This window comes from Protopterus annectens, chromosome 3.part0 (assembly GCF_019279795.1).
Source record: "Protopterus annectens isolate FY-2018-M chromosome 3.part0, PAN1.0, whole genome shotgun sequence".
In the NCBI taxonomy this organism is placed as follows: Eukaryota; Metazoa; Chordata; order Ceratodontiformes; family Protopteridae; genus Protopterus; species Protopterus annectens.
The window spans coordinates 1,643,449,430-1,643,476,004 of record NC_056731.1 but is presented as its reverse complement, the minus strand read 5'-3'; the positions used below and the strand labels follow the sequence as shown (position 1 = coordinate 1,643,476,004).

At 40.4% G+C, this 26,575-nt stretch overlaps 1 protein-coding gene across 2 annotated transcripts in view; it reads right to left on the bottom strand.

The window, feature by feature from the left end:
- Positions 1 to 26,575, bottom strand: part of DCAF13 (DDB1 and CUL4 associated factor 13) — a 781,821-nt gene that overhangs the window by 538,924 nt on the left and 216,322 nt on the right. For both annotated transcript variants that reach the window (XM_044065680.1, XM_044065681.1), the window contains exon 6: positions 25,861 to 25,938. In XM_044065680.1, coding sequence (XP_043921615.1) covers positions 25,861 to 25,938 — 78 coding nt within the window. The remainder of the gene's footprint in view (positions 1 to 25,860; positions 25,939 to 26,575) is intronic.

Sequence of the window (26,575 nt, the reverse complement as noted above, 5' to 3'; positions counted from 1 at the left end):
AGACCTCCTTTTCACACTGCAGTACTTTATCCTTAAACTACTGCCAAAAACAAAGATTCTGTCAAAAAAGGCACTGATAAAAGCCGTCTTGAAATGTTCTGCAAAACCAACGAGACACATTCAGGCCTGACAATGCAATGTGTTAACTGAGCCTGCTGATTTAGCTGCCCCATCCACTGCATTTTGTAACAGTAGCTAACTGGGTCTTACCCACCAGGTCTGGTCTGAAATATAACCATATTTGCCAAGTAGTTCAACTCTATGGTGAAAAATGTACTTTACGCACATGTATACTTTTTCAATCTATCCATCGCTGCCATGGAATCCTTGTTATTTATTTAGGCTTGTTTGCCAGGGTAGTACATTGATCAATACTGATCATTTCACAAGCAAAAATAAATACAGAAATATAAGCAATAACAGAGTAGCTCAAACTTTAGCAGGATGGTTAGCTTCAGCACCCTTGGGACTTCACATTTAGTGGCCACCAATACAACAATAGGCCCCTTACTCCAATGAAGCCCAACATTGGGGGTCTGAATTACTTTGCCAATTGGCATGGGATCTGTTCCATGATGTTCATTTCCCCCCTTCAAGCCTTGAAGCCTGCCATGGCAATGAGCTTGTCCAGGTGTGGGGGGGGGGGTGCTAATACCCAGGGCTGCTGGAGAGGTGGATCTGTAGGTTTCTTGGAGGATCTCTTCCTTGGGGGATGTGGGGTCAATAGGCCATGACACCCCTTCTGTCATATCATTTAAAAAATCTCACCAAATTTGGTGTCCTTCCCCTTCTTAAGATCTGTGTCTGGGGAGGGGGCACAGAAGAGGTCTCTTATGTGCTTCCTCTTTGAAAGCTTTTTCCTAAGCATGTTTAGGGAGGGGTGTGAACTCATCCAAGTTCTCCTGTGTAGAAGGCAATCCAGACCTGCTGTATCTCCTGTACCTCTGAGGTCCTCTGTCCTGAGGGGGTAAGATGGATAAAAAGCCTAAAGGATTTTCATCTATGGTGCTTAAGTATGGAACTGGTGAAGCATGTGCCTCTCTATTTTGGAAGATCTGGGCTGAACTCCTCCGCACCAAACCTTCTGCCAAAGTACCCAGGGTCAAAACCATTGATGCCATCATCATCAATGTCAATGCCACAGGGGGAACCATCAACATCAACCACTACTACTAATGACTGAAGTAAAAACCATGGCACTGAAAAACTGAACACAGGCAATACAGATGCCAACAATGGCTTCAAAATGTCTGGACCAAAGTCAGCACCAGATCCTCTTCACTAATCCTTTAGGGACTAGTGGGGGTCAGCACCAACATAGTGGGGGCCAATGCTTCCACCAGTGCCAGGTGCATCGACTTCAAGGAAGCAAAATTTGTGGATGCCAAAATGAACAGCATGGGATCTCAGAGACTCATTCCAATACTCCTGTTGTCAAAATTGGGCCTAGGGTAGAAACAGTAATGAAAAAGGGCTTGGGTATTTTCGTACATTGCTCAAGATGCACAGGGGGCCAACACCACCAGACTGAAGTAAAGCCTTCAGAAAAACATATCAGCATCGTTTACCAGTCCATCTGCATGGGGCTCTGGGATGACCTAGAAAAGTGGAAGGATGCAGCTGAAGTGGGATGTGAAGAAAGATATTTTGATTGCTCCTATGCAGGAGAAACTTCCCATTCTTCTCCACAGAGCACAGCCTGCTGGCTCCAAGGACTCTAGCCTTGTAAGGGGCGGTTAGGAAAGATGGTCCTGGATTTGGCAAAGAAAAAGCTACTAGCACAAGAATCTTTGCTGGGGGAAAATAAACATATCTACCTCCTCCAGTCTTCTTTTCTCTTTTCATTTCTCTGTGCAATCTGTCCTGGCTTTGTCACTTTTCTTCTTCTCTCCTTCACTTTTAATACCCCCCCCCCCAAGATCTTTTAGAATCAGATTATTCCTCCTGTCAATGAGTCCTAGAATTGACGTTCTTACAGATTAGGCAATATGAATCAGGAAGCCCAATCCCAAAACACTTGCAAAGCTCGTACGGGTCTTTGGGTGTGATCTTGTGACCATACCATTTGCATTTTTTAAAACTACAGAGGTACAGAGGACTTGTATACTTGACAGCATAAACTACAAGCAAAACACAATAACTGCACTAGTCACCATCCAATGAAAGCCAAAACCATATCTATAACTCAATAATTAAAATAGAAAAAGGTGGAAAGGAAACATTTTTTTTTTAATGACAAGGGATGGGAAGGCTACAATAACGGAATAGGATAAAAAGACACAAAAGAAAGTTTAAGCAAAATTGTTTATAAAACTACAGTAATTATCTCCCAACTGTTATTCGGAACCAATGAATAAAAGTAAGACAAAAAGTTACTTATCTGACCAAAATCAAACAAAAATATCCTTAAAACACAAGCTAATCCCAAGAGTCACTGAAGCTCTTGAAAGCAACAATGATATCTGGAGAGTGCTAAAACCACTGCATTATATGAGAGAGGAGGAGCTCAAGCTAGCAAGAGTTCTTGTTGCTAGAAGGAGATGTGGTGCCTCTGGCCACCAGTCCATTAAGTCCAGTGTCTGGGCAGTACCAACTTAAATCCCTTAGAAAAATTATAACTTAATAATTCAGCTAAAATATGGGGCCATTATGACTACTTTCTGTAGCATGATGCAAAGAATGTTATCAGGACCAGGAACAGTTGACGATTTTACTGTAGTCAATGTGTCAATGATTAGCTCTATGGAAATTACAGAGCAATTTCTACTATGCAATGTAATACTGTAACCACCATCATCTCCGATTACAATAAAAGATGATTCAAAATATTGGCAATTTCCTTCTTACTCCTAGTGATGACAACTGGGGCTCAGTTAAGGACAAATTCTGTCTGCTTTTAACATGCTTAAATAAATACTTTTTATACAGCTTGATTTACTACTGTATACTGCTTACTGAAACTATCAAAAGAAAGTTAGGCAACACTTACTGGTTATGTTAGGGTTAATCGTTCTAAATTCACCAATGTTATCTTTTTACAAATGTACAATTTCTTAACATCATTGTTCCAGCAAAGAGGCTCATCTCTAAATGCATGGAAGCCAATGAATTAAGCACAAATTTGTCTATAAATCACTGACACTGCTATAAAAGAAGACTCATGGATAACCCCCAGAAACCAAATAAATTAGACTGCACCACATTAAGATGTTGGCTTACATGAATATATTCACTCCCCTAAAAAAAAACTTTGCATACGAGTCCTTAGTTATATATCTACTTGAACTAGAGATTTTAGTTACAGCAATTCATTAACATTGTAAAGAGATCTGGATTTCAAATTATTACCTCCACATCTTACCTTTATTGTCATACACCAAATTTAATCTTCATAATAGGAATCGTGACACTAATGTGTTGGTGGAACCTGTGACTTGATTCGAACACTGATTCGTCGGTTTAAGACTGACATACAGTGTGTGGAATTCCCCTTGCTTGAGACGGACACTGTGCAGGAACTTTAATCTGCTCATCCCAGATGCTATAATCCCTATGCATCAGTATCTTAAAGACTAAAGTGCAAAATACCCCCAATAATATTACATTAGTGCTCATGGGCTTCAACTACAGGAAGTTTAAGTGCAATAGTCTTGCCACATAATTATGCCTTTCATTATACAGCCCATCTGCCATTAGCATGTCACAACCAGCATTAAGGTGTGCAACTGTTTCCAATTCTGTATTCTAAAACCTGCATTTGTCTTTTTCTCCCACATGTTCAATGGACTTTGTATACCAACGTGTATGTAGCCCACTATCTTCGGCTGCCAATATTAACCTTTCATCTCTTGGTTGGAATTTGCCTCTCTTTAACCATTCCTGTATTCCATCTTGATCAACATGAGGTTTTTTCAGAAGTTTTCTACACTTGCAACTATACTTATGCATTTTCCACATTTCTTGCCTTCTCATCTGGTCTTTTACCTTATATTCTTTTTGTTTTTTGGCACATTCAGTGGCTGCCCGATTTTTATCTACTTCTGGTTTGATTTCCATTCCTGCTTGACGCTGATATGCTTCTGCTCGACAAAGCAGGGAAGTCCATCTTAGATTTACTCACCTCATGTTTCAGAGCTTTCACTATGTTTGGGTCTTATGAGGTCAGCAGATATGCGTACAGGTCCACAATTGCAGATCTATACATGTAAATCAATTTCAAGAAGGTCAATACCTCCTTCAGAACAGGGAAAATATAATCTTGGTATGTACTGATTTTTATAAATAACTTGGTGAGCATGAAGTATCCTTCTTGTTTTCCTGTCTAATCACTCCAAAACTAAGTTAGGACAGGAAGAGCAAATTGATTTATAGCTTGAATTTTGTTCCTAGATGTCAACGCTGTTTTCAGGATTAATTTAAATTTTCTGAAGTATTCCTTACAAAATTTTGTTTACATTTGTTCGCGTTTTATTGTTGATCTTTCATCAGTTCCCAAATATTTATATACTCCCGCTTTGTCAACTTCTTTTATATCACATTCTTATCCCAAACTGATGTTTTCTTGGTGTTGCAGTTTTCCTGCTTTAAAGGTTGCTTTTGCACATTTATCAAGATCAAATTACATTCTTATATCATCTGATAAAGTTTTAACAACTTGCAGTTCTGCTTTCAGTTCATCTGTTGAGCTACACAGTTTTAAATAAATCGACAAAGAGAAGATGAGAAGTCTTTACACTTCGTTGTTTTCTAGGAGCCAAATTATAGCCATGGCCTTAGATGTTAAGTAGACAGCTTAATGGGTTGAGTGCAAGACAGCACAACAGTGGCGACAGAGTCGCCCTGGAATATCCCCAGTTGAATTTTTATCCCTGGAATTATAATTAGTCCTTTATCATGGCATAATTGCAAAGTGGTCTGTCACTGTTTCATGGTCACTGTAATATAGTCTATCAGTGTAGGGTGTATCTTATACATTTTTAAGCACACTTATCCATGAATGTGGGATACTATCAAATGCTTTTTTTGTAGTCAATCCATGCCATACTTAACTTCTTCACCTTTTTACAGTTCTCCACTATGACTAACAAATGATCCCAGGTTCTATACAACTTTCTTTTCTTGCCCTTTTGTTCTACCGGCATAATTGAGTTTTCTTCTAAATGACTATAAACTCTGTTGGCATCAATTCCAGTGTATAGTTTATATGTTTCTGAAGGCAAGTTATTGGTCTATGATTTTTAGGGTAGCTTGCAGATTCACTCTTAAGTAGGAGCATTGTTTTTCTTGTTGTTAGCCAGGCTTGTGTCTGTTCGGGGTGCGCATATAAATCGCTCTTACTCGTGGCTAAATCTTCATGCAAAGATGTTATTAACCAGAAGTTAGGTACTGCATCTGGGTCTGGGGTTTTTCCAATTAAAGGCTTTTCTTAACTTTGTTTCAGTCTCCCTGCCTGTCACTTCATCCCATTTCATATCTATCATTTCTTTCCTACCTGAATAGCTTGCATGATGGACAGTGACTAGAGGGAGTAAGCAGGGAGTGTTGCATTATAGGATGGAGTAAGAGTGGTTAGCCTTGGAAGTTTACTTACAGAGCAGTCCTGATGTTGTAGGTGGGCAATGGTATAGATCATTTAATGCAGATGGACATCTTCACCACCCACTCATAAATGTAACATTTTAATAATTTAGCTAGCCAAAAGGTGCAACAGTTTCATCAGTTTCACCTCTGATGGAAGAGTTTTAAAGTACGCATTATGCTACAAGATAACATACAAAGGCGGAGATGCTATCTTACTGGCAAACATTATTTATTCTGAAGTTTACAATACTTTTTTCATGAATTAAACTATTTGGAGAAAGAATAGAAACATTTAATATGAAATTAGATTAAGTAAAAAAAAAAAAAAAAAAAAAAAAAAAAAAAAACATGGAAAAACAGTGCACCACAAGTTGGTTTATCCTGAATAAGACTTAACAAGAGACTTTGATAAGGGACCCCCACATTCTCATTGTGGACTTGTATTTAGATCCTTGCTGAAACAGCACTCTGGGATATCAAAGTCAAGGCATTCTGGATCCATAGCTGGGTTGAATAGTCTTCTAAGCAACTGACGAGGCCCAGTTTTTAACAGTTTAATGTAACCCTCAAGGAGTCAAAAGTACAGTTTTGTACCTACCATAAATGTAGATGTTCGAAGATCCACATTGCTGCAGTCCTTACACTTGGGTAGTCCGCTGTCCTCGGTCGGCCCGAATATCAAAGTATAAGGCTGATGTCGGTCAAGGCGTATTTGACTGACATCAGGACGTCAGGGTACAAATGCGCATGACCGACGTCATATCCTCAGTCTTTTCTTGCCCCAGATGTCAGAAGACCCTAAAAATAAAGGTCAAAACCAAAAGACAGCAAACAACCAACCAACCACCCTTGCACTAACTATATGTACAAAATATACAATATACACAATATGTACAACCCAACCCACACAACCACCTCTAACTGCAGAGGGAAGGAGGGAGGTAAATTGGACTGCAGCAATGTGGATCTTGAACATCTACATTTATGGTAGGTACAAAACTGTACTATGTTCTTCATCTCACATTGCTGCAGTCCTTACACTTGGGTAGAATCCCAAAGCAGAGGTAAGGGAGGATGGCTAACTACAAGGAAGCAGGAGCTGCCAAAATGCCCTGCAAAACAGCAGTGGCAAAACCAGCCCTGGATTTAGAGTAAAGTGGCAGGTGATAATGCCTAGAGAAAGTATGCACTGAACTCCAAGTAGCTGCCTCCAAAATATCCTTGGTTGCCACTCCCCTCAAAAAAGCTGTTGAAGTGGCAGTAGCCCTAGTAGAATGAGGCCTAATCCCAGCTGGAACCTCCTTGCCATGATGGGAATAACAGAAAGCAATGCAAAACCCAATCCACTTAGAAATAGTTTGTTTTGACACAGGCTTGCCCTGAGAACTCAAAGCAAAAGAAACAAACAACTGCTGAGACTGCCTGAACCCTTTAGTTCTGTCCAAATAATAACGCAACTGCCTGTGTACATCTAAAGTGTGCAAAATCTTTTCCCCTTTATTTTGGGGATTTGCATAAAAAGTAGGCAAATGAATAGTTTGGTTTAAAGCCACACTAGAAACCACCTTAGGCATAAAGGAAGGATTAGTACGTAATGATACCCTATCCTTATGGAAAATCAAAAGGCTCAACCGCCATAAGGGCCTGCAATTCAGAAACCCTTCTTGCAGAGGTAATTGCCAACAAAAAAGCAGTCTTCCATGATAAATATTTCAACTCAGAAGTAGCTGCAGGCTCAAAAGGTTGTAGAGTGAGTTTCTCCAACACAAAATTGAGATCCCAAGCAGGAGTAGGAGCTCTTCGTGGGGGTCTTATATTCTTTGCCCCTCTAAGAAACTGCTTGAACAAAGGATGAGAAAACAATGGTGGGACACAATCATAGTGAGCCGAAATTGCTGCAGCATGAACCTTAATAGAAGAGAAAGACAAACCTTTGTCCAGTAACTCAGTAAGATATTGAAGAGCCACACTCAAATTAGGCTCAGAAACATCAAAATCTTTTGCTGCACTCCAAAATAAAAATCTCTTCCATTTATCTGCGTACACTTTCCTTGTACTAGGCCTTCTAGCTTCCAAAATCACATTCAAAACTTGTTGTGGAAGTTGAGACCCTCTATGGTTCAAAACAGAATATGCCAGGCTGTTAGGTGAAGAGAGTGAAGTTTGACATTCAGCAAATGGCTGTCCTCCTGTGACAACAGGTGTGGAATCGAAGGCAAAGGCCATGGAGGCTTCCGTACCAGTAATGGGTACCAGTGCTGTCGAGGCCAATCTGGAGCTATTAAAATCATCCTTGGCTTGTCCTGTCTGACCTTTAGAAGTACCTTTGGGAGGAGAGGCAGAGGAGGAAAGGCATACACATGAAGATTGCTCCAATTGAAAGAAAGAGCATCCACTTTCCAAGCTGTGGGATGAAACCTTTTTGTGCAAAACTTTGGCAGCTGATGGTTTAGTGGAGAAGCGAACAGATCTATGTCTGGAGTTCCCCATGACACTGTCAATTTCTGAAATACATGAGGATCCAATTTCCACTCGTGGGGATCCATAATTCGTCTGCTCAACACATCTGCGAAGGAGTTCTGTGCTCCTGGCAGAAACATTGCCTGAAGATTGAGCTGTAAACTGAGAGCAGTCTCCCACAAAATCATTGCTTGCCTGCATAGAGGATAAGAATGCGTTCCCCCTTGCTTGTTGATGTACCACATGACAGTTGTGTTGTCTGTTAGAATCAACACCTGCCCTGGAAGAAGAAATTCCTTGAAAGCCATTAATGCAAACTGGACTGCTAACATCTCCTTCATGTTGATATGCAGATGTTGTAGTCTGGCAGGCCACTTGTCTTGTATCCACTTTCCATTCAGATGAGCTCCCCAAGCTTTGTCTGAGGCATCTGTCGTTAAAATCTGACTCGCCTCTGGCCGGGTCACAGAGAGTCCCTTGTTTAGGTGACATTCCTGAGCCCACCACAAAAATTCCTTTTGAATGCAAGGTATTATTTGAATGACAGTGTCCAGATCCTGGCAGTGCTGTGTCCATACATTTTTGAGATACCATTGTAGCTTCCTCATATGCAGTTTGGCATTGGGAAGCACCAGAATACAAGATGCCATGAACCCTAAGGCTTGAAGGACTGTCCTTGCAGTCAGCCCGGACTGATGAGATAGTTGATGGAAGTAAAGGGAAAGACTCTTTTGTTTGTCCGGGGTTAAAAAGGCCATCTGGGATGCTGTATTCAGTCTCACACCCAGAAAGCACATGTCCTGAGAGGGTACTAGACTGGACTTTATTTCGTTCACAGAATACCCTAGGCATCTTAGCACTGCTATCACATATTCCAAATGATGAAGAAGCTCTTCCCTTTCTTGAGCCAGAATCAGGCAGTTGTCCAAATAAGGATAGATCTGTATTCCTTTTAGCCTGAAGAAAGCTATCACTGGAGCCAGAACTTTCGTGAACACTCTGGGCGCAGTAGATAAGCCAAAGGGCAATGCAGAGAACTGATAGTGAGAAGTCCCAGCTCGGAAACGCAGATACTTCCTGCAACTTAGTCTGATAGGAACATGAAGGTAAGCCTCCTTGAGATCCAAAGTTACCATCCAATGATCTTTGCCCAGCAGAGGTAAAAGCTGCTGCAACGTCAACATTTTGAACTTGGGAATGTCCAGATAAGTGTAGAGGATAGATAAATCCAAAATTGGTCTCCACGTGTTCCCCTTCTTTGGTACTAGGAACAGGCGAGAATAAAATCCTAGGCCCACTTCTGGCATAGGGACCGGCTGTATGGCCCCTATTTGGAGCAACAGAGAAACTTGCTTGTGCGCCTCTAGTCTTTGTTGAGGAGGAATGTCTGGCATGCCTTTGAAAGGAGGCAAGGTATGGAAATAAAACCTGTAGCCGTGGTGTATGATATCCAATACCCATCTGTCTTGGGTAATTAAATTCCAGTTTTCTTTGAAAAGTGCCAACCTTCCTCCCAAAGGTGCCACCAGACGAGAAGGCTCTGGCAGCTGAAAAGGTAGGTCATTGGGTCTGTTTACGAAAGGACTGACCCCTGCCCTCACCCGAAGACTGTGCAGGAGAACTCCCTGTTCTAGGCCTGAAAGAGCCCTGAGCTCTGCCCCTACCACGTCTAGATCTACCCCTAGACTGGGAATCATAAGAAGGATACGTCCACCCCTTAGTAGGCCAATTTCTACTAAACTTTGGAGGCTGGACCTGCAAAAAATCTTTAACAGTCTGCATAGACTTAGCCTTGTCTTCCATTTTCTTTAAAACTGCCTCAACAGGAGAACCAAACAACACGTCAGATTGCAAAGGAGCATCTAAAATCCTTGTTTTAACATGGTCAGACAAATTCTGATCCCTCAGCCAGGCGTGCCTGCGAAGAACTGACCCAGTGGCAGCCACCCTAGACGAGGCCTGTACAGCATCAAAACCACATTGCAAAGAATGCTTACCCACCTGTTCAGAAACATGTACTAAATCTTGCAACTCTTTACAATCAATACCTTCTGCCAGAGCATCAACCTTAGACTTCAATTGTGAAAGGAGATAGTTTTGGTATTTCAGCATGTGAAACTGGCAATTCAAAGCCCTCATAGCAAGAGTGGAAGAAGTATAAACTTTCTTTCCCCATCTATCCAAGGCCCTGGCCTCTTTGTCTGCAGGAACCGGATTCTTTACAACAGAAGCCTTAACACCTTTAGGCCCCTGGCTAACAGTTTCTGGGTCTGCCCTAGGACTCTTAAAAGAAACTTATGAGCTTCAGGCACCCTGTAATACCTATCCGGTTTAACAGGAGCAGGAGGCAAAGAATCAGGATTAAGAGAAGCCTCTGCAAAAACATCCTCCACTACATCCAAAACAGGAGGTATAGCCAAAGGCCTATGCTGGGGTAAAAACAAAAATTCCCTAAGCCTTTTCCTGGAATCAGAGAAGTCCTGACCTTCCCACTTAAAATGCTCCCTCATGGAGTGAAGAGTTTCTGAAAAAGAAAAATCCTCAGGAGGAGAAGCAGAAGGAGTAGAATCATCCACATCAGAATCAGAATAAGGAGAGTACTCCTGCAAGTCTTCAGCCGAAGACTCTGAAACATCTGAAGCCTGCTCAAAACTCCCTAACTCAGGCTCCACCCTAGGCCTCTTATCAGGAGGGGGCATAGAACCCCTAATCAAAGTAATCAAATCTTCTGCCATTTTAAGCATATGCTTCTTGGGCACAGTTCCTGAAGAGCTAGGGGTAACACCAACAGAAGCTAAACCTGGCCTACCCCTGGGAGAAGCCTTTGAAACAGAAGGAGAGGGCCTAGCCACCCTAGGAAGGGAGGGGAGTATAGTAACCTGAGAAGCCCCCTCAGCCTGACCTGCCTCCTGAGAGGCCACATCTTGCAATAATAAGGTCTCACCCTGGGAACCCAAAGAAACCTCCGGTGGAGCCACCGGCTCCACCGACACCTCTAAAGAACCGGCGTCCGGTACAGACGGTTCTTCTAGCCTAGGTTTAACAGCCTTGTCCTTGCGCTTCTTCTCGAGAAGCGGGCGGAGCACCCGACGGCATTTTATAATTGCACCGCTTCCCAAAGACTAACCTGGCACAATCCAACCTTCTCTTTATAGTGCGTTTATTAAATCTAGCACAAGAGCGACAGCCAACAATGTCGTGCTCAGGCCCTAAGCAAAGGAATACACAAAGTATGATAATCTCTATGCGTATCTGCTTCCCACAAGAAATGCAATTATTGACTTTTTCTGACATCCGTAAATCACTGAGGCAAGAAAAACTAAAATATTCTAACGGGTACTTAGCCAACTTTGAACTCGGTCTGAAACTTCGAAATCGAAAAATCTCAGAACGCCAACCGGCACTTGCAATGCTGCTTCTGCATCGGACCATGCGGCAAAAAGACTGAGGATATGGACGTCGGTCATGCGCATTTGTACCCTGGCGCCCTGATGTCAGTCAAATGCGCCTTGACCGACGTCAGCCTTATACTTTGATATTCGGGCCGACCGAGGACAGCGGACTACCCAAGTGTAAGGACTGCAGCAATGTGAGATGAAGAACATCAACAAATCAGACATAACAATATATGTTAACTCGTGAGGGGACAGAGTATGAATGCGACAATCATTCTGAAAAGGATGAATGTGCATATCCCATTTCCTGATAAAAAAAAAAAAAAAAAAAAAAAAAAAAAAAAAAAAAAAAAAAAAAAAAAAAAAAAAAAAAAAAAAAAAAAAAAAAAAAAAAAAAAAAAAAAAAAAAAAAAAAAAAAAAAAAAAAAAAAAAAAAAAAAAAAAAAAAAAAAAAAAAAAAAAAAAAAAAAAAAAAAAAAAAAAAAAAAAAAAAAAAAAAAAAAAAAAAAAAAAAAAAAAAAAAAAAAAAAAAAAAAAAAAAAAAAAAAAAAAAACAAAAAAAAAAAAAAAAAAAAATAATTTAAGAAAAAAAAAAAAAAAAAAAAAAAAAAAAAAAAAAAAAAAAAAAAAAAAAGAAAAAAAAAAAAAAAGAAAAAAAAAAAAAAAAAAAAAAAAAAAAAAAAAAAAAATAAGAATAAAAAAAAAAAAAAAAAAAAAAAAAAAAAAAAAAAAAAAAAAAAAAAAAAAAAAAAAAAAAAAAATGAGAAATCCTCAGGAGGAGAAGCTGTAGGAGTGGAATCATCCACATCAGAATCAGAATAAGTAGGATACTCCTGCAAGTCTTCCAGAAGACTCTGAAGCCTCTGAACACTGTTCAAAACTATCAAACTCGGTTACACCCTAGGCCTCTTATCAGGCGGGGCATAGAACCTCTAATCATAGTAATCAAATCTTCTGCCATTTTAAGCATATGTTTCTTAGGTACAGAACCCGAAATGCTAGGAGAAGCCCCACTGAAGCTGAACTAGGCCTACCTCTCAAAGAAGTTTTGGCAACAGAAGGAGAGGCTCTAACTACCTTGGGAAGAGAGGGAAGAACAGTTACCTGAGAAGCCCCGTCAGCCTGGCCTACCTCCTGAGAAGGCACATCCTGTAACAGTAAAGTTTCTGCCTGAGACTCCATGGAAACTCCTGGCAAAACCTCTGGCTCCACTGAGCCTTCTAAAGAACCGACGTCCGGGACTGCCGGTTCATCAACCCTAGGCTTCACTGTTTTGTCCTTGCGCTTCTTGGGCGAAGCGGGCGTCGGAGCATCCGACGGCATTTTATAATTACAGCGCTTCCCAAATACTAACCTGGCACAGTCTAACCTCCTCTTAATAGTGCGTTTGTTAAACCTAGCACAAGAGCGGCAACCAACAACGTCGTGCTCAGGCCCTAAACAAGGTATACACAAGGTATGGTAATCCCTATGAGGTATCTGTTTCCCACAAGAAATACAGTTATTCACTTTTCTGACATCCGGTAAAAACTGAGGCAAAAAAAAAACAAAATGTTCCCCCACCGGGGACTTAGCCCACCCTGTTTCGTCTGAAACTCGGTTTCGAAATATTTCAGAACGCCAACCTGCACTCGCAAAACTGCTTCTGCATCGGACCATGCGGCAAAAAAGACTGAGGATATGACGTCGGTCATGCGCATTAGTACCCTGGCGGACTGGCGTCAGGCTAATGTGCCCTGACCGACGTCAGCCTTATACTCTGGTATTCGGGCCGACTGGACGCGGACTATACCCAATAGTAAGGACTGCAGCAATGGAAAACGAAGAACATCAGGAGGTATAGCCAAAGGCCTATGCTGGGGTAAAAACAAAAATTCCCTAAGCCTTTTCCTGGAATCAGAGAAGTCCTGACCTTCCCACTTAAAATGCTCCCTCATGGAGTGAAGAGTTTCTGAAAAAGAAAAATCCTCAGGAGGAGAAGCAGAAGGAGTAGAATCATCCACATCAGAATCAGAATAAGGAGAGTACTCCTGCAAGTCTTCAGCCGAAGACTCTGAAACATCTGAAGCCTGCTCAAAACTCCCTAACTCAGGCTCCACCCTAGGCCTCTTATCAGGAGGGGGCATAGAACCCCTAATCAAAGTAATCAAATCTTCTGCCATTTTAAGCATATGCTTCTTGGGCACAGTTCCTGAAGAGCTAGGGGTAACACCAACAGAAGCTAAACCTGGCCTACCCCTGGGAGAAGCCTTTGAAACAGAAGGAGAGGGCCTAGCCACCCTAGGAAGGGAGGGGAGTATAGTAACCTGAGAAGCCCCCTCAGCCTGACCTGCCTCCTGAGAGGCCACATCTTGCAATAATAAGGTCTCACCCTGGGAACCCAAAGAAACCTCCGGTGGAGCCACCGGCTCCACCGACACCTCTAAAGAACCGGCGTCCGGTACAGACGGTTCTTCTAGCCTAGGTTTAACAGCCTTGTCCTTGCGCTTCTTCGAAGAAGCGGGCGTCGGAGCATCCGACGGCATTTTATAATTGCACCGCTTCCCAAAGACTAACCTGGCACAATCCAACCTTCTCTTTATAGTGCGTTTATTAAATCTAGCACAAGAGCGACAGCCAACAATGTCGTGCTCAGGCCCTAAGCAAGGAATACACAAAGTATGATAATCTCTATGCGGTATCTGCTTCCCACAAGAAATGCAATTATTGACTTTTTCTGACATCCGGTAAATCACTGAGGCAAGAAAAAACTAAAATATTCCCCAACGGGGTACTTAGCCAACTTTGAACTCGGTCTGAAACTTCGAAATCGAAAAATCTCAGAACGCCAACCGGCACTTGCAATGCTGCTTCTGCATCGGACCATGCGGCAAAAAAGACTGAGGATATGACGTCGGTCATGCGCATTTGTACCCTGACGTCCTGATGTCAGTCAAATGCGCCTTGACCGACGTCAGCCTTATACTTTGATATTCGGGCCGACCGAGGACAGCGGACTACCCAAGTGTAAGGACTGCAGCAATGTGAGATGAAGAACATCAACAAATCAGACATAACAATATATGTTAACTGGTGAGGGGACAGAGTATGAATGCGACAATCATTCTGAAAAGGATGAATGTGCATATCCCATTTCCTGATAGTAACTAAGGTAGTGGTTATGCACTTGCATGAACCATGGGTATTCTCTAGCTCAAAGGGTAGTACCACTAACTACAAGTATTGCTTTCTCACCCTGACCCTGCGGAACCCCTTGTGAGGTCAAAAGATAGGAATGTGTCAGTATGCATTCAAAACCAGCAAAAGAATTGCCTAAAACACTACAGTCTTTAATGTCATATCTGTAAAATACTTTTTTTCAGAAAGGAAAAATCCAGAATGGCTCTTCAAATACTGTTTTCTTCTTTGGGACTACAAAAATCTGGGGTATTGTTCCTGTTGCACTCCCCCCCCCCCAATACACAAACATGACCCCATTGGTCTAACATTCTGTGGGAATGTTTTTTTTTTTTTTTTTTATAGAAACTGTATCCTGTGATCTGATTCTACAATTTTCTGCCAAGCAATGGTATTACGAAATCTTTTCAAATTTGTATCAGGACTGTATATTCTTGCCACCAACAAAAAACGGCTGTTGAAATGGGTGAATGGAAAAAAGAGCTTGAGAAAAGGGGAATTCCTGACCTTGTTCTGGAAGTGTGGGGCTAACCAAATAGTCATTTAGAAGAAACATCTTTGTCAAAGGTCAAATTAACTTCAGACTTGGAACATTTTTTTAACTTTATTCTGTGTGTCCAGTCTTTAGATCTTGGAATTCCTATAGAAGGAACCAAGAAAATTAAGTCCAAATCTGCCTTCTAATCATAAGTAGTGGATGTTAAAAATAATGTTTTCCAATTAGATTAATGTTCTTTACAAGTTGTAAATCCGCACAGTATCAGACTCCTCAGGTTTAGACACAAGTATTACTGGCATAAACCAAATGTTGACAGGGTCTCACTGCTACTACTGATGTGTACTTTTTCCTCCGCTATACTGTGGTGATGTATTTCTACATCTGGGCTAAAGTATTATTTTGCTTCTTGATACAACTAAAATGTTTTTCCTTTAAAATAGTGTGTGGTTCAATATGACTATCATTGCTATCAAAATCTGAAATGAATAAATATACAAGTATCCAAATAAGCAGAGTGCATGTTGCACCAAATTCAGCAGACAATAACCATGATTACAACAAATTACATAACAACTTATGTAAGATGAAAATACTGCCATAAGTTCATAGGTGTTTACTAGGCCAGCGACCACAAGGGCCTTTTTAAGCCTAGCCATCAATCCCAAATCTCTGACAAGTTCTGATACCCTTGACAAGTGTAAGCATGGGCCTGGGAGATGAACCATTTACAGGTTACCTGTGCATTAGAGACACAGGTGCCAAACCAGGGATGAATTTCCGGTTTCCCATCCAACTGTCCAGGTTGCACTTGAATTGGGTTAGGGAGGAACTTTGCCTCACTTAGATAGGGAGCCTGTTCTATAGACTGGGTAGTCACGGAGATACATACCTATCTTTCCAGCAGGTCCTATTTATATCACAGGCAAGGTACAAGTCTTTCGAATGGGTAATTCCGGTGCCGTTTGTTTTGTGGATATGCAGGAGGTCCATCAGACTGGGGTTAGACAATGCCCTGCAGGCATAGATCTCCTCTCAAACGCCTGTAGGAGACAGAATAAAGGGAAAAGGCCTTGAGACAGTCTGCAGAGGACATTTTACTTACGCCCTGCATTCTTCGAGTGGAACCCTCCATGGATGTTCCAATATTTGGATATGCCCGGTTAGGTACATACCCAAGGGGCATTGTACTCAATGACAGGTCTGATAAGTGTTGGATATAGTGGAACAATGACTTCCTTGGCCTTAGATGCCATAGCTTTGTTTATAAAAGTTGCGCAACATAGAATGACTTCCTCACCACTGCAGACACATAGGTTCATAGGTTCATACTAGGCTATCTGCCCTAGGGCATTTATAAGCCTAGCCAGAGTGTGTTTGGCTTTCGCCACCCATTTTAAATTAATTTTGCTATGCCCTTTTTCGAGGTTAGTATACTGTGCCTCTGTCTAACAGTGACACAGAAGTGATACCCGGGGTAAACCTACGATCTCCCATCCACTCATCAAGATTCCTCTTGAAGAGAGTCAATGAGGGACTCTGCCTAACCTGGACTGGGATTTTATTCCAGAGTGAAGGGAGCCTCTGGGTTATGAATCTGTCCCTCCAGCATGTCCTATTTATTTCAGTGCTGAGGTTCAAGTCTCTCGAGTGCGTAGCTCGATAGGATTTGGATTTTCTGAGGTGCAGCATGTCCATTAGTAGAGCTCGAGTTTCCTTAACCGGGCAGCATATGGCATCTGTTTGAGCCCTTTGATCCTCTTGGTGAGGTACTTTTGGGGTCTTTCCAGTTGCTGCAGGTGTCTGGTAGGGGGGCATTGTACTCAATTATGGGCCTGATGACGGATGAGTAAAGAGGCACGATGACCTCCCGTGATCTAGATGTGAATCCCTTCACATGATGGTCAATGGCTAGATTACCATCCATATGTGTCCCCAAGTCCCTGACTACTGGGTCAACTCTTAAGGGGTGCATTGTCAATGTGACAGTTAACAGGAATGGGTGACTTCCCAAAGGATACTATTATATACTTCTTGGCATTTAGTTTTAGTCCATGGCTCTGACACCAGTTGTTTGTCTGTGCCAGCCCCTCCTGGAGAAAATTTGTGTCAGTGTGAGATTCAATGATGGCTCCTAATTTGCAATCACCTGCATATTTAGTCAGCCAGAGACCAATGACAATCGCCTTGACTTCTGAGAAGTAAATGCCAAAAAGGAGCGGTCCAAGGACTGATCCCTGAGGGACTCCACTAATGACTGGCCTCTTTGTAGAGATGGACTCCCCAATTCTAACTTCCTGGGTCCTATCTGTGAGCCAGCTGGCTATCCACTGGGTGACATACGTGTTTGTACTCAACGTCTTGAGTTGGTCAACAATGCCCAAGTGGGGTATTGAGTCAAATGCCTTCGCCAGGTTAAGGTAGGCAGTGTGAACGATTTTGCCCTCATCCATTGCTTTGCTGATCTTCTCAAAGAAGTCCACCAGGCTGAGTAGGCATGATCTGCCCACGACGAAGCCAAACTGGGTTGGGTCAAGGTCAAGTGTCTGGAAGTTTACTATATCTCTACTGATCATCTCCATGACAATTCTTTCCACGGCTTTACATATAAGACTAGTGATACTTATGGGTCTGTAGTTTCGAGGGTCTGTAGATGGCTCACCTTTGTGCAGAGGGATGACTGTTGCCTTTCTCCATTCATGAGGCACAAAGTCTATTTGGAGGCTATAGTTAAAAAGTAATTCCAGAGGCCCTGAAAGGTCATCTTTCATGCTATTTAGACGGCATCCTGGCATACTGTCCAGGCCCATTGATGTAGTGTTCTTGGTCTTAGAGAGAGCAGTAAGGACCTGTTCCCTAGTGAAGGTCGAGGGGGAGAGAGGGGTAAAGTTGGAGCTGAATTTATCAGCCAGGAGATTTGCTATATCTTCTGGCTCGGTATAAGTGGCTCCATTTACAACAATGTGCTCTGCACACAATTGTGTATTGCCTTTCAAGGTGCAGACATACCTAAAAGAATGCTTTGCTGTCGTCCTTGGCCGCCAGCAGGACTCTCTTACTTATGACAATTCTTCCTGCAAGGGACAGAAAGTGGGAAACCTTAATAGCCCAGAAGAGTAGTTTGTTAACTTTTGATTTAGTCTGTTCAACACGGTACTAATAATTTAGTGGAAGATCTAGCCAAATTCCTAGGTATCTGTGGTTTTGTACTGTTTCTATGTGGTCTTTATTGTTGGGATTAATGGATCAGATGGTGAGCTCATATGGGGTCCCAAAGAGAGTTGCTTTGTTCTTAACAGTGAGGATGAGCTTGTGCTGTTTGCCACTTACTGAGTTGTGAGAGGTCTTTTATGATGTAGAGACATGGGCCATGTCAGAAAATAATCATGTCGTTTGCATTATGAATTATATGTAGGAGGTGAAGGTCAGCTGAGAACTGGCCAAAGTATGGGGAACAATAAGAAACCTTGAAGAATGTCTTTGTTAAGGTGAGCTGCTGAGAAGGAAGTGTTCCCTACTTACACTCTGAAGTACTGGCTTGATAGGAAATCTCTAAACCGTAAGTGAGCTTAAGGGTTTATGCTGGCTGCTGTGAATGAGATTAGCAAGAGTAGGTGGTCCATTATGCCAAATGCTTTATTTCGGTCAATAAAGATGGTCCAGTGAGATGCTGAGAAGGAAGTGTTCCCTACTTACACTCTGAAGTACTGGCTTGATAGGAAATCTCTAAACCGTAAGTGAGCTCAAGGGTTTATGCTGGCTGCTGTGAATGAGATTAGCAAGAGTAGGTGGTCCATTATGCCAAATGCTTTATTTCGGTCAATAAAGATGGTCCAGTGAGATGACTGTTATCCCTGATCAAAAGAATACCATCTGTTGGGTGCAGAGAACTTTGATAGTGCTCCCTGTCCAGAATCCATGATGGGGATGGCTCAGAAATCTACAGTGCTGGAGATGAAGGGTTAGCTGATCTAGATCAATTCTGTGAGTATTTTCAAGGCAGGAATATGGAACTGGGCCAGAAACTGACAGCTGTGAAAGAACTAAAAATTTGGGGGAGAGACTTCACTGTAGTGGTTTTCCATTGAGAGGGCCTGATATTCTTTGGGAGACATTAGCTGCAAAGATGTTTAAGAAGCAGGATGATGTAGTCTTTGAATGTGAAAATAAAAAAGGCCATTGGATTCAAGTAGGGAATTTGATGGAATATAATAATGTCTTTAAATAGAAGACAGGCTACCTGGGGAGCATCTTACTGAACAGCTTGTTCAGTCTGATAAGGGGTGGAATGGGATTGTGGTAGGGAGCGAGAAAATTTAAGTCTGAGGAAAGTAACCTATTTGGAGGGTGTTCTGATGTATCTTGGAAGGAATCTTTAGATAGGGGTACAATTAGGAAAGGTCATTAACAAGTTTCCAAATTTTCTTTTGATTGTAATGTACAGAGTTTTGGGCAGAAGAGGGTGTTAGCTTTCCGACACATTGTGGCCTTCTTAGCAAGCTTACACAGAAATAGGAACTGGCCCCAGGTTTGTGTTGAAGGGATCATCTTCCATGTTTTCTAGGCACTGCCTCCAAGTTCGTACAGAGCTTTAAGTTCTTTAGTCAGTCATTTCTTATGAAAAGGTTTTCAGAAGGCTGGTCACTGGGGAAACATTTATGTTGTAGTTACAAAACAAACTAGGCTACATTAGCAGCAGCCAAATTAGAGTCACCAGTTCCCAGAAGGCCATCCCATCATGTATGTGACAGATTACTGTGCATCCCTTTAATGTTTTGTTGTGTCTTGGGATGGAAAATCACAAGTGGAGAAGTTTTTTAAATGGCAAGTTTGACAACAAAGGTAACAGAGCAATGATCGCTAACAGTTGGTGGGAAAATCTTGTCTATAAATGTGGACTCACTGGTGATGATTAAGTCTAGTGGGGAGTGGCTTCCGGAGGAAAGGTCTGGTCTAATATGTTTTTTACCATTTGTGTAAGGTTGAGTTTATTTATTTATTTTACATTCGTTGACCGGGAGTGTCCAGCTGAGCTATTTCCCCTTTTCAGCAGAGGCCTGGAGAGAAAAGCTCCAAAGATATACAATGCAATAAAAACAGCAATACAGATGCATTTCAATAAAAATAGCAATACAGAATTTTGGTAGTTAAAATACGCAAGCTACATATGTGTATATTGTTCACAGATAAAACAGTACTAAAACAAAAATGAGAATGTTAAAGAAGTAGAAATAAATTGTATGTTTTGGTTTAAAAAGAGAGTTAAGTAAATATAAGGTTTTGTATGCAAAGTAGCAGAAACTTAAAAGGTTACAGAAGAATTTCAGGGAGCAGAGTATAGAAGAAGCTTTGGAGGTTACATAGGAAGCACAGGATGAAGTAGCTAATGGTCAAGTTTTATTAAGTTAATTTGACTGTACTATAAAAGGTAGGTAATAATCAGGGAGGGGGAGTACTATGGCAGGACCAGTGCTTTCTAAAGTGGTCTTTGGTTGTTAACTTAAATTGTTTAGGGTGAGTAAGGGACCTTATTTCTTATGGGAGTTTGTTCCATGTAATAGAGGGATGGTAGCTATACAAGTTGCACCATGTGTTGGATTTGGGTTTATGGATTTTTAGTAGGTCTTCTTAGGCTGAGCTTCGGAGAAGTCTGGTAGGGAAGTAGTGAGAGATGAGAGAAGACAGACTCGGGCAAAAATCAGGCTGATACAGGAGGAAATGTATGATCTGGAGTTGAAATTGCACAACAGGTGATGTAGATCGGGCCAGATCAGGTATTTTAGGGAGAGAGAGTGGTGAGAGTTGTACGTTTGTTGACCTGCAAATCTAGCTATTTTGTGGTAGGTTGACTCTAATTTGGCAAGTAGGGAGGAGTTCAGATTTGTGAGTATTTGGGAACAATAGGTTAAAGCATGGTAGAAGGTAGGCATGGGTAAGAGAAATCCTAGCTTCAGTAGTTAGGAATTTGTTGTTCCTGTACAGTAGTCATAGCTTTTGGTGGGTTTTTTTGATAAAATTGTTAATGTGAAGACCGACTTTTAGCTGGTCATCAATGACAATGCCAAGGAGTTTTGTGCTAGTTTCGACTTCTATAGTATTGTTTAGAGATCTTATGGAGAAGGAAAGTTTAATGTGGTTTGCAGATTTAGGTAGAAAGAGTAGTAATTTTATTTTCTTAGGGTTGAGGATGAGCTGATTATTAGTGAGCCATGTCTCTACCAAATTGAAAGATGTCTGGGTATTTGTTAGGAGTGCTTAGAGGGAATTAGCAATAGTTGACTGCAGAGTCATCTGTGTATTAGACAGACAATGTTAGACTGAGGACAAGAGGAGTTGAGTAAGTTGGTGATATTAAAAGAGTAGAGGTCCAAGAATGGAACCTTAGGGAACACCAGTTCTTACTGAGAGAAGGGTAGATGGTGTTGAGTCCCATCGTACTGACTGCAGCCTATCACAGAGATAGCTAGAGAACCATGCAACTGTATCAGGGGAGAAGTTTAGGTCTACATGTTTACTAAGTAGCAGCGTGTGTGAGACAGTGCCAAAAGCCTTAGAAAGGTCAAGGAATAGATAGGATACAAGTTTGTGATCATCTTTAGCTAGGGCTAAGGTGTTGAGAAATGAGTACAGCTGTGGTTGTACTACACTTGGGACGGAAGCCATGCTGTGTTGGAGTGAAGTTTTTCTTGTAAGAGATAATGCATAACTTGTTTTTGTATACATTTCTCAAGGTTTTGGAGAGAGGGGAGAGGATAGTGATAGGTCTGAAATTACATATTTCTGTGGAGTTACCTCCTTTATGAATAGGAAGAGTGCAAAACTGTCTCCAGATAGAAGGAACCTTAAGACTCAGAGATGGAGCGATAGATTAGTAAAGATACAGGCATAGCAAGGGAGTGTGCAGCAATCTGGAGAAAGTAAGAAGGAATATTGTCTGCTGATACAGAGCATGGTTATAGTTTTGAGAGTAGAGTTCTGATGTAGTCAGTGGAGACAGGTTTGAGAGAGGAGTTTACTGAGATAGTGGTTGAGGGGTACATAGGGAGGTTTGAAGTGTTGTCGTTTGAGAGGTTGGGGTTACATAGTTTGGAAATGGATTAGATGAAGTAGGTGTTGAAGGTATTGGCAGTTTCTTCGGGTGACTTGTCAGGACATGGATTTGAAGTCGGGTTACCTGGATGTAGTATTTGGTTTATAGCATTCCAGAATTCTTTTGGATCAGATTTTAATGTTGTTGGGGGATTATAATAAAAGTCTTTTTTGTCTTTGTTGATAAATATTATTGTTGGATTTCTAAGTTCTTTATACTTTAGGAGGTCAGCTGGATGTTTGGGTTTGTACCCACGTTTTCCATGCCCTACCTCTGGATTTCATAAGGGTACGGGTGGTTTTAGTTAGCCAGGTTGAAATGTTTGACTTTAATCAAACTTTTCTCAGTGGGGCTAGAGAATTTAAAATATTTAGGAGAGTTGAGTTGAAGGCATTTACTGCTTAGTTAAGTGGGAGCAGAGTAAAAAAATTCCAGTTAATTCTAGAGAGGAGGGTTTTAAAAGTGTCTAGGTTAAAGGTTGAAAATTTGTGTCAGGTAATAAGCCAGTGTGGTTTGGGGAGGTGGGTGATGTATCGTAGCAATTTTATGGGAGAGTGGTCGCTCAGGGTATTGGGTACAGTTTCAGGGTTATGATATTTGCTGGGATTAGAAACAAGTATCCAGTCTATCAAGGAGCTTGAAGAATGAGAGTTATTAGTATGAGTAGGTTTGGAGATTAGTTGTGTAAATCCATGGAGGTTTGTGTGTTGTGGAGGGTTTGGATCATTAAGGTTATGCCAATTAATGTTTACGTCCCCAAGAAGGATAGTTTCATTAGGGAAATTTAGGGAGAGATATGACAGTATATTTTCCATTAAGTGGATGTTGTCCTCTGGTGGAATGTATATGGCTACTACTGTGATGGTAGTAAAGTCATTGGGTTTGAGGTTTGCTATTAGTATTTCAGCAGGTGCAAAGGAGGGAATTGGTTCTTTAGGAAGGGAGAGAGTGAGGTAAACTAAACTAAAGCAACACCTCCGCCTTTTTTCTTTAAGTGATTTTTTTTTTAAAGTCATTAACCTCATCTTTTTTTTTTTGCATTATGAAGATAAATACTGAAATCTCCTAGCATCACTAGATTCTTTCAGATTTACTGCAGTATGGGATATGTAACAGAGGTGATTTAAACTTAAGTTGGCTGGAAGAAGGCAACTATCTGGTATAGTTTGCTGTGCTTGTTGAAAGAGACCTATGGATGACCAGTTGGAATCATGACCATTTGTTGAGGAGCGATATTTGTATTAAAAACTAAATGATCAACTCTATTTTGATTTTTAAAATTCACCTACAAATGAAATTCCCTTTTACAGTGACAAAGAATCACTAAGTTACTTGAAACAAATGCACACATAATCAGACATAAAACAATAAGACAAAGATCTCTTAAAAGGTTTAGATTACACTATATATATATATATATATATATATATATATATATATATATACACGTGAGCATGAACATTTTTAGAATAGAGCACAACTCTAAAAATGGGAGACCTCTGAGACGTCTTTTTAAGATAAGTTGTTTTCTCAACAGCTACAGAGGATCTTTCTATGACTTTTAAATTAGATACATCAAACTAACCCCTAACTTCCCATATTTCACTGAAATATGCTATACATAATGTGAACAGAAATAGATCAATAGGTTTCGTGAATGAATTAACTGCACAGATTCTTCATGCATATCACAGTCTGAATGAACTTAAACACGCACATTATATATCTATATACATATACACACATATTATACATCTATATCTGTGTACATCTATATCTGTGTATATCTATATCCATGTATATAGACACACACACACACACACACACACACACACACACACACACACACACACACACACACACACACACACACACACACACGTTGCGTAGCAGTACTTTTCCCTACTAAAATCCAAATTTTGGGACTATAAAAAGTTTGATGAAGTACATACTTGAGGAAATTTAATAACCAAAATGAGCTTCAAAGGACACCCTGGTGTCCAAAATCAAACCACATTACACGTCTTATCAATTACAGAATTAGACAAGAGACAGCAGTAAAACCTCACAATGTTAGTCTTTTTGGTACTGATTTACAAGTTATATTTTTATGATCGAATCTCCCACTTGTTCATGTCAACTTGCCGCACTTGCAAAGCTATTTCCCCATCGGTGTGAGAAAGAAAAATGAAGGACAAATTCACTGAGCAAATTCATGACAATTAGAAAGAATACAGGACCTAATAATGAACACTAAAGTACCCTCCACAATTACACTTGGATACCCAATACCCAAATATAGACTCCAGTACAGTAAACTCTGAAATATCACAAATGCACCACTATGATGAAATCTGCCTTTCTCAGTTTGGCTGTGAATGCAGACTAGCAACATCTAAAGCATGAGATAATAGTCCGAATAGCTGCTCAGAGTCAAGGTAGTAGCTCATTAACTGACCAGATATCTGTTCCTCAAAGACATTAGAAATGGGGGAAGGCAAGATAACAGGCCTATAATGCTGTAATTCATTCCCAAGGTCGTTTTTAAATATGTGCGTAAAGTCTGTTTTTTTTCCAACTGTCAAGAAGCAACCTCTGTAAAACAGGTGAATTACTTCAAGGATAGATAATATGAGATAATTAAAGGCAAGTTTCAAAACATTGGACTGATACCATCTAATATCACATTATGTCTGGTTTTACTAACTTTACTTGCAGGTTGTACTTCAGGTGAAAATTATGAAAGAAAAACCTTCTGCAGAAGTACAATTTCCAACATCAATTTTAATACATAACTTTAGCAAATTAGTAAAACAGATATTAAATCCAAATGCAATACACAGAGTTAAAACATACAACTGCCTAGGATACCTACATATGACTAATCACTTGCCACAGTTAACCCCCCCCCAGTCTATTTAATTCAGCACTCTAACAGCTTTCTAGCTAACAATAGTGGAACAACCTTCATGGTGAAAGTATTTTTCTTTACAAGTGCAAAACAGTCCACTGCAGATAAATATTTTTACTTAAAATTTCAGTTTTCTTTTGCATTATTGGCAACATAAAAAGCATTCAAAGCTAAATTTGCTAAAAAATGTGTACATCAGTAATATTTTATAATTACCTCACTCATTACATAGTTTAACATGTATCAAGGGTCTATATGTATGCATAAATATAAATGAGAGAGTGGATACAGAAACTAACAGAAATAAATGCTTCCTTCAATGTGCAAACAAGTTTGACACAAACACAAAACAGTGCAAAACTATAAGACAGACTTTGAACTTCCTTCCCAAGTTCTACATCACTGCAATGCTTTGGATTTATAGCAACATATTTCAGCAAGACATCCTTCCTTTAAAACACCACTGAATGATTCTTGCATTGCTGACTATTCTTCGTACAACTAAAAGTGTGACAGCATAGCACGTACTAAAACAGCAGGAAACACTGCTCCGAACAGACCTTCCTGGAAATCTACAATTTTCAAGAATGGGTCTAAAATTTCTCTTCCAAAATTATAGAACAAAGAAAATAAATACTTTTGCAAATACAAGACAGTAAAAATAGTATTTCTTCTAATACATGGCAAACTGCATCCCCCCTTTGCAAGTGTTCTGATCAGAAAAATGTTCTATGACAGTAAAATGTAATACCTTCTTTAATGGAGTTGCTTGCCTCATGTCATACAATACAACACTTCTATCTGAAGCACAGCTTCCGAGGAGGTAGGTCTGAAAGCAAACCGAAAAGATAGTGTTAATCCAATAAATTTCACAGTATTAAAACAACATGTCTGAATAATACATGAACATGAATTCACATCAAAATATCCAATGCCATAGACCGTATTAAATACGAAAAACTAAAAAGCAACTAAACCTCTATAGACTCCATACACAGGTTTTCGAACAAAGAAGAGTATTATGTAGTAAACTTGAATATGCAAAAAATGCCATAATATATATGGAAAAATCAAATGAAATAAATTAGAGTTCTTGTAATATACTTATAGACTCAAAATGATACAAACTAACTACAGGCCGTCATTACCTGTTTTTTTTTTTTTTTTTTGTGCAGCCCAGAAGAAACACAGACATTAAAGATATGCAGGCATACTTGCATTCTACTGGAATGATCAACAAAAACAGAAGTATACAAAACACAAACTTCTGCACTACATGAGCAAAGAAGAATATTCAGACTTTATCCTCTTCTTATTTTTCTCCTCACGGTACCTTTTTCGTTTTCTCCCTGATCATCTAAAGGAAAGTTGTGTAAGAACTTACCATAGCAATAGATATCCTGCTGATCACTGTTGCAGTATTCTAATATTTGTGGGTTACCCTGCTGAGGGTAACCTGACAACTG